Source organism: Monodon monoceros, unplaced genomic scaffold (assembly GCF_005190385.1).
Source record: "Monodon monoceros isolate NGI ecotype Baffin Bay Population unplaced genomic scaffold, NGI_Narwhal_1 Super_Scaffold_9, whole genome shotgun sequence".
In the NCBI taxonomy this organism is placed as follows: domain Eukaryota; kingdom Metazoa; phylum Chordata; class Mammalia; order Artiodactyla; family Monodontidae; genus Monodon; species Monodon monoceros.
The window spans coordinates 46,813,546-46,821,791 of NW_021703786.1; the positions used below are offsets into that span (position 1 = coordinate 46,813,546).

Below are 8,246 nucleotides of genomic sequence, written 5' to 3' on the forward strand. Positions count from 1 at the left end.
GAACGCGGGACTCCTCAGAAGGGGGCGGAGCCATAAGGGCAGGGCGGGCTTTAGAACCTGTTCTGGGGCAGTGAGTGGGGCGCAGGCGTGAGGAGGGGACTTTAGCAGGCTAAATAGACGGGCCCTAGGTGACCCAGGAACCAACCAGGAGGTAGCTTCGGTCTCCTGTCCAACTAGCGGGCCAATTCGACCAGATTTCAGCACGGAGATGCGCACGTAAGGAGTCCGTGGGCGTTAGTAGTTGGTAAACTGGTTCAGGAGAGGAAAACACATACTTGCTTGATGAGGGGCCCGGGAGCTGAAAAGCGGGGCGAGGGTGGGGTGGGTGGTGCGGAGGGATTATGAGATAAGGTAAAATACCTGGCCAAGCGCCTGAGGCCACTAGAATCTAGATGCCTGGATTCCTGAATGGGTTCAAAGGCCAAGGAAAGAGAGAGGGGACTGGGCTCTTGGACTCTTGGCGTTGATTTCTGTATTGGGAACTCGTTCCTGTCCCTTCTGTTCCCACTAACAGGAAACGTATGGGTCACAGAGACCAAAAATAACTGGGGAGAGGAAGTGCAACTCTGAGCTCACTCAGAGCCCCACCAGCCCTCGTCTTCAGTGGGGCTGGAACATTTTCCTCTGCCCTCTAGTAACAACCACTTCCTAATCACAGCTTTTGATCTCATGATGGGATAGACTAGAGACAAGCCATGACCACTGGCGCAATCAGCCCCTCCTACCCAACCAGTACCCAGTTCCTCCAGCCTTATAGAGCACTATAATGACTTGGGTTCAAGATCCTTAGGACACTGACCTTGAAACTTGAACTCAAGGGGTCATACCCAGACAAGTGGGGCTGGGGTGGGGAGGGAGGCTGTGTAATTTTAAAAAGCATATTGAGCCGTATACTTTTATACGTGGGAAATAAAAGTAATATACCCAAGAAGCTTTTTTTTTTTTTTTTTTAAGTGGAGTTAGAACTTTAGCTGGTGGGGACTGTACCAAAGATGTAGAAATTGGTGTGGCTGTATAACAGAGTGGTTAAGAGCGCAGTCTTTAGAATCAAATCATAGTTCCAATCCTGGTTTCATCACTTCTTAACTTGGCCAAGACATTGAACCTCTCAGCTGGTTTCCCCACTTGTAAACTGGGGCTAATAATAGTACCTACTTTTAGGGTTGTCAGGGGAGTTGAATTAGAAAATCTATACACTAAAATGTTTAGTTTAGGGCCTGACATGTAGTAGGAGTTAAGTAATATTAGCTGGTCTTATTTTATTTTATTTTAAGCTGGTCTTATTTTAAACAGGGGATAAGCTGCAGTGGGAGGGGAAGGAAGGTTTTAGTTTAGTATCTTTGTTTTGTGCTTAAAAAAAAAAATCTAACCCAGGTCATGGGTTTTAAAAGATTAAGAAGCACAACCACAAACTGTAAACGTTGGAAGGAACTTATTCCTTCCATGCTAATGGACTTATTTCATGGATGAGGAACTCAAGTCCAAAAGGAATTTAAGTCCAAAATTTAAGTCCACTTATCAGAATTCGTGACCCCTTAACCTCTGGGTAGAACAAGGCTGTGCACCCATGACACACACAGGACAGGGGAAAGGGTGGGAGAGAAGTGTGTACTAGGCACTGGATGGATTCCAAGACACCGCTGCTGGGGGAGGGGTAGAGCTGGCACGCTGGCTCTAACCACACAGCCTTCTCACTGCCACCTCCAGCTCCTATTATCCTTATGGCACCCAAGTCCTATCCATTTTCTGTGGTGGTGGTGGTGGTAGAGGGTGTCCAGGCATTAAGTTCCCCTGCACAGATGCATCCCCCAACATGTTGGTATTATTAGTGGCTTCCTGGTTTCTCCCTGCTGCCTCCACACCTCAGGCAGGAAGTGACTTCAGAGCAGTAGGATGCAGGTGGCTCCGGAGAAACTTCATGAAGTCACTGGTTCCTACACAATGATCCGGAAGGCAAGGGCAGGGAAGGGGAGAACAAGGGCCACTTAAAATGTCTGGTGGGATGGGACAGTGGGATGGGCACAGAATCCAAGATGGTATCCAGGAAGGATAGGATACCTTCTTTCCCCAGCTTCAGAACCCTCAGTCCCCAGATCCCCACAGGCAAGAACCCAGGACACAACAGGCAGCACAGAGAGGCTTCTTTATTCCATGATTCTGATCTTGCAAGATCTAACATCTCCACCCCTTGGCACTCTCCACCTGCCCATCCAATCTGGTAAAAAAAAAAAAAAAAAAAATCATGGTTCCTTCTCAGCTCTCTCCTCTGCTTTCCCTACCTCCTTCAATTCTGCAGTGGGGAGTAAGAGGCAAAGAGGGAGAAGAGTAGCTCTCTCACCAGTCCCCAAGTGACAGCCACTAGTACTGACCTGTCTTGAGGAACCTCCACCCTGCAAATTCAAAGTGCTTTTTACCTTCCACCCCATGTCCCTAATCCCCCAGGGCAACAGGGGCAGGACTGTAAATCAAGGCTTCAGAGTATCATCTAACATTCCAGACATTCCACACAGTTAAGAAGCAACCCATTCCTAACCTTCTACCTACTTGGCCTACACCAGAGACTTTGCCCCTCAACCAACCTCTTAATCCTACCTGGATACTTGGTCAACTAGAGGGTCCATCAGTCAGTCTTTTAAATCTTCTAAATCTCTAATCCCAACAGTAATTCCGATCATAATCCCAAACTACAGAAAATCCATAGTGGAACTCAACCCTTTTTCTCTCCCTGTGGAAGGTTCTAGTGCTTTCACTGGTTCCGGACAGGAATGCAGTGACAGGAAGACCAGGTCACAGACCCAGCTTTTCTAAGGTAAGAAAGTTACCAAGCAGCTGTGACTTCTAGAGGCAAAGAAGTTTCTGGAATCTGGACACTTGCCAGAAGATGTCCGAAAACCTACTAAAGGAAGAAGAGGTTCATCTCAGGTAGAACCCCAAGGAACATTCAAACCCAGACACCTCTGCAGTAAAGGATGAGTCATACTCTTTACTGTTTAGTCAAGATAAAGGGTTTCATGATCCTCCCCTAGGTCATAACATTCTTAGAGACTGGGCAGAATCAGAAAAGATTGCATCACCTCTGGTGAGGAATTTCAGATCTCTCCTGCATGGAGGGATCAACTCAGTGCTAAGAATGGGTCCTAGTGGGAGGATTGTGGGCCCAACTCAAGCTCCTGGGTGAGTTCTATCAAACAGACACAGTGGAGCCAGACCTAGGTGATCAGACGAATGGGACAGTTAGGAACATAAGAGAAAGCCTCTGTAATCATCCCCCCAGTTCCAAGACTGACAAAGGCCCCACACCCACTGCCTCTAGGAGGTACTTATTACCTCCACTTCAGGCTCACCATAGGTTCCTGTAACCCTTGAAGAACAGAAAAAGTCTAATCCAGTGCTGGCCTGCTAGAAAACCTACAACATTCAGAATACCAGAGAGGGTTCCTGACCCAATTCCATAAACCCACATGTTCCCAGAGCTGCCCTAGAACAGATAACGCTTCCAGACCTAGATTTGGAGGGGTAGGACACAGAGAACCCCTTTCTCCATTTGAAACAAACCAACAAGCAAATAGGAAAAGAACAACTCTAAAGATAAAAGTTATGACAATAATAATATAAAACACTCACGCCAAAGGAGGCAGCCAAGTGCTAATCTCTGCCGGCAGAGCCATGACCTCACATTCTGTGTTTCAGGTCACTTTTGATCACACTTGTGGAAGAGGGACATGAGAAATGCAATAGAATGAAGGCCCTGGTGCCACCCAAAGGCCTCAATAAATTATATTTACAGATAAACCGAATGAGATGGGGGCTGCAGGTGGAAACCAGGCCTCCAGTCTCTCCCCTCCTCCAGCTCCTAGCTTGTTCTCTCCTCAGAAACAATTGTGATCGTGGGGAAGAGGTTTTGACCAGCAAAACAAAGGCAGATCAAGCTGGGATCTGCCACCCCTGCTCTCCCCAGTGAGAAATTAAGGTGGTGGCAAGTCGCTGACATCGAGGGGCCTTGCACACCCCTTTGCCCAAGCCTGACAGCGAACCCAGGCGTGAGCCGCAGGTCTCCTGTCTTCCAGGAAGGGAGTGGGGCCTGGGCAGGCGCTCAGCTAGGGCCCCCCCAGAATGTGGTAGTGCACTTTGGTGTTGGTAGCAGCTCCGTGTTTCTGGCGCAGATGCAGCCGAAGTTGACTCTTGTGCCGGAAATGCAGACTGCAGGGGTCGCACTGTCGGAGGACAGCTGAGTCAGGTCCCTCCCCAACCACGACCACCTTTTAGGTGTTGAGCAAAGGAGAGCCGCCCAGCACTCTATCTTAGAGAAGCTCTTTAGTCCCTACATGCTCCCAAATCCTCAGGGGAAGGCCTAGGAGCTACGCCCCGCCCTCTTCAGCAAATCTTTCTCCATCCTTCAGCTCCTCTCCAGGAGGGTAGCGCCCCGTCCAGGAGCCTAACTTCTATACCTGCCACCCCTACCCTCGGCCCCGCCCCTTACTCACAAGGACACCGCCCACCTCGAAGAGGTCTAGAACCGCTGGGCCGGCTCCTTTCAGAGCTCCGCCCCTCGGTAAACGGAAGGTAATTCCAAGGCTTTGGGTCAAGCCAGGTCGGGTACTCACGTGGTAAGGCTTCTCTCCCGTGTGGATGCGAACGTGGCTCTTGAGGGTCTGTAGGTGGCGGAAGCGAGTCCCGCAGGTGGGGCAAGGATAGGGCTTCTCCCCGGTGTGGATCAGCACGTGCGCGCGCAGATGCGCTACCTGGGAGAGGTGGGGACCTCAGACAGCGCCAATGGGAGGGACAGAACCCTCCCCATTCGGCCCACCTCGCCCTCTCGGAAATTTGCCTGCGAGCCGTCTCTGAAACTGGCGCCGTACCTGTACAAAGCGCGAGCCGCACGTCTCACACTTGTAGGGCTTCTCTCCCGAATGGATGCGGCTATGCGTTTTCAGGTTAGCCGGCCGGTTAAAGCGGGCTCCGCAGACGGAGCAGTGGTAGGGCTTTTCCCCTGGAGGCAGGGAGGAAGGGAGGTCAGGGACTCTACCAGGGGACGGCTGTGGGCACCAAGGCCAGGGCCCTCTCCCTGCTCCTCCCCTACCTGTGTGCACCGTGCGGTGACTGGCCAGGTTGCCCTTATAGCGGAAGGCAGACCGGCAGAGCTGACACTTGTAGGGCTTATCCTCATCCCCAGGAGCCAAGGGGTCCAGCCCCGATGAGCACCCAGCCACAGCCTCACAGCTCTGGCAGCTGAAAAATTCACTTCCTGGGAAGGGTGGTGGGTAATGACAATACCAGTGAATCCTCAAACCACACGGTAGCGGGTTTTCTTTTTCCCAATTTACTGTTAAGGCTTCTGGGGCTCATTTGACTTGCTTGGGGTCACATGGTTATTGAGAGGACAAGCCAAGATCTGACTCCATGTCTGTCTGATTCCAGAGTACTCTGCTAATCACTCCAATAGCGGTGGTGGTAGGTGGGGGCCCCTACTCGTGGGTGGAAGTTTCTGTTTCTCTCTCCTCTCTTGCACCACTCTGGATGACAGCTTGCCAGAGAGGCCTTGCCAAGCCCTGGGCTGACCACTCAGGCCTGGATGGAAATAGGCCAGAAGTTCCCAAACAGTGCTGTTCACTGGAAGCTTTAAAAAGTACTGATGCCAGGCTCCCACTTGCAGACTTTCTGATCTACGGGGTGTGACCTGGGCCATAGGATTTTTAAAAGCTCCCTAGGTGATTCTAATCAGCAGGAAATGGACTGGGTCTTTAAACTGGCCTTGAGCAGCCATGGGAGAAAATCCAAGAAGGGGGTAAAAGGAGGGGCTCTTACCTGGTGGTGGATGAGCCCGCCCAGAGTGTGACCCAGTGGTCTCTGGAGCCCGGGGTGTGAGGAGATGGGGGGTATTGACTGGAGCCCCACATTTGAACTGTACAGTGGCAGCAGTTGGAGAGAGCCTAGGCAGATGTCAAGGCCCAGAGAAAAGGGTTAGAAGAGATTATATGGCGGCAGCGGTGGTGGGGTTCTCCCCTGGAAGACTTGTTGCCATAGGCCTACCCTCTGGAGGTGAGCCACTATGGACCAATGTGCCATATCCAATTTTACTGCTCAAGTCCCACCCTACAGAGTAAGCCTGACCTCTGGCCAACTCCCTAAGGTGAGCTGTTGTCTCTGAAGCCCACTCCTTCACTCCCTGTTCCTGACCACCCAGGCCCAATGGCTGTGCCTCTGAGCTGAGGCTGCCTCTACAAATTGTGGGGGGGTTCCAGTTTCTGTACCTGCTCTGTGGACCGGAAATGGGTCCTTCTTCACTGCTGCTGCTGCTGGAAGCCTCATCTCCACTGGGGAGCCGGGCCTGGGAGCAAAGTTGACCAGAACTCCTCTCCCCTGCCAGGCTCCCTGCTTGGGAGGCCTGAGAGTTTAGCACGATGAACTTGTACTTTTTCCAGTTGCAGGCCTTGGGGTCTGGGCTGCCTGGACTGGGGGGCCCTTGACTGCAGCTGCGAGACTCAGTAGGTGGGTCTGGGTGCCCTTCGGAGCGCCTGGGACTGCCTGGCGGAGGGGCCGTTGGGGGCGTGGGGGGTTCTGCCTCCAGGGGCCGCAGGGAGATGCCCAGAGGTTCATAGCTGAGAAAAGTGCGATGGACATTAGTGCTATTTCCTAATCTTGGTCTTTGCCCTTGACACCTAGGATGCCACTTCACCCATGAGGAACACCGAGTTGGGGCTCCCTCACCTGGCCTGGATGAAGCGGTGGCATGCCTGGACCACGTGTTCCATCTGCAAGTAGGTGGCGGCCGCAAGGACGGCTGGTGCAGTGGCCGGAGAGAGGCGTAGGCGTGAAGTGTACATGAAGTCCAGAAGAGGAGCGAAGCCTCCGGCTTCGGGGCCCCCGGGCAGGGAGAGCACGTCTACCCCCACTCCTGCACGGCCTCGGAAAATTGAATAGAAGAAGCCACTGGAGAGAGGAAAGATAGGTCATGTTAGGGGCTGGGGAACCAAGGGAGACACGCGCCCCTGTACAAAGCCCCGCCTCCCCCACTCTCACCCCGCCCCCCTCTCACCCCGCCCCCAATTCGCGGACGCCCCGCCTCCTGCTTCTGGAAGGTTTGGCTTCGGGTTCCCTCCCAAAGACCTTCGGGCTCCGCCCCTTTTCCATTTGGTCCCACCCCACCCCTGAGCCACCCCTCGAACCTGCAGGCGATAAGAACTGCCTTGTGAGCTCGAAGGGGTTGCCCGCCAACCAGCAGCGTGACGTCAGTGAGGATCCCGCGCAGGCGCAGCTCATTCAGGTTGCCGAGCACGTCGGAGGAGTGGCGAGTGAACTCGCGGACGTAGCCCAGCGTTCCCTCCGGGGCAGCGGTGGAGCCCATGGCGACGCAGGCCTGCGGGTGCCAAGGAGAGGGCTCAGGGATCCAGGCCGTCCTAAGACGCCTGCCCTTCCGCAGTTTGCCTCTTCCTGCTGAGGTGCAGCTAGAGCCAAGCCCCCGGCCCCGGCTCACGCAGCCTCACTTAATTCATCTTGTTCTTTCTACCCTCAACCACAGCATCGCTCGCTTTCCTCCTCTAGATTCCACAGCGCTTGGAGCGAGTTGAAGGTTCCCACACCGCGGCGTCGATGGCAAGTGTGAGGAATCCGGCCCGCAGCGCCCTTACTTAGACTCCCAGTGCCCTTCCAGCACCCCCATTTCCCCTCTGCCCCACCGCGCGCCTGGTCTCAGGAGTCCGATCCTGCCTGGAGACCCCAGATGACCCGTGGTCCACACCCCTCCAAATCCCAATCGAAGTTCCCTTCCCCGAATCACGAAAGTCCATTCTCTAGTCCCGGATCCCTAGTTTAGCTCAATTTCTGGGCCTCTGTCTTCTTACCATCAACAAGCCCCAACCCTCTTAGGGGGACCCAGGAGTCTGGCTCCCTCAGTCTCTGGTTCTTACCCCCGTCCTGCAGGGGCTTCAGCTTTCTTCTCAAGGGGGGCGGGGTCTCTCTCCCCTCTTGGCCTCGGCTCCTTTATCTGGCCGGGATGTCGGGGGCGGGGGGGGAGGGGGGGTGAACGCCTGGGTCTGTATCCTTCCTTCCTCCCTCGCTCTCCAGATGGCGAACCCGGGGCGGGGTCTCCGGCTCCAGGGCGGGACCTCAGAAACACTAGGTGGTCGTAACGTAAGGGGTCTTGGGCCACTGAAAGTGGAACTGATGGGACATTGGAATTGGGGAGGAGGTTGGGGATATTGAGATTGGAAATATGGGTGACCTGGGTCGTCGGGGGGCCTGGGACA

General features: G+C 53.8%; 1 protein-coding gene across 11 annotated transcripts; it reads right to left on the reverse strand.

Moving 5' to 3' along the window:
• Positions 1–1,604: 1,604 nt before the first annotated feature.
• Positions 1,605–7,956, reverse strand: BCL6B (BCL6B transcription repressor). Of its 11 annotated transcripts, none has more exons than XR_003791876.1 (10): positions 7,842–7,920; positions 7,167–7,357; positions 6,709–6,930; positions 6,252–6,599; positions 5,806–5,930; positions 4,860–5,245; positions 4,605–4,742; positions 3,625–4,214; positions 2,823–2,896; positions 1,605–2,215 (listed from the first exon to the last, which is right to left on the reverse strand). XR_003791876.1 is itself a non-coding variant. In XM_029211166.1 (9 exons), exons 1-9 carry the CDS (start codon positions 7,842–7,844, stop codon positions 4,098–4,100), a joined length of 1,440 nt encoding a protein of 479 aa, XP_029066999.1. In that variant the 5' UTR covers positions 7,845–7,920; the 3' UTR covers positions 1,607–4,097. The 11 variants fall into 11 exon arrangements, 5 of the variants coding, with proteins under 5 accessions (XP_029066996.1, XP_029066998.1, XP_029066999.1 ...); XR_003791875.1 differs by having other exon boundaries at positions 3,075–4,214; XR_003791877.1 differs by lacking the exon at positions 2,823–2,896.
• Positions 7,957–8,246: the final 290 nt, after the last annotated feature.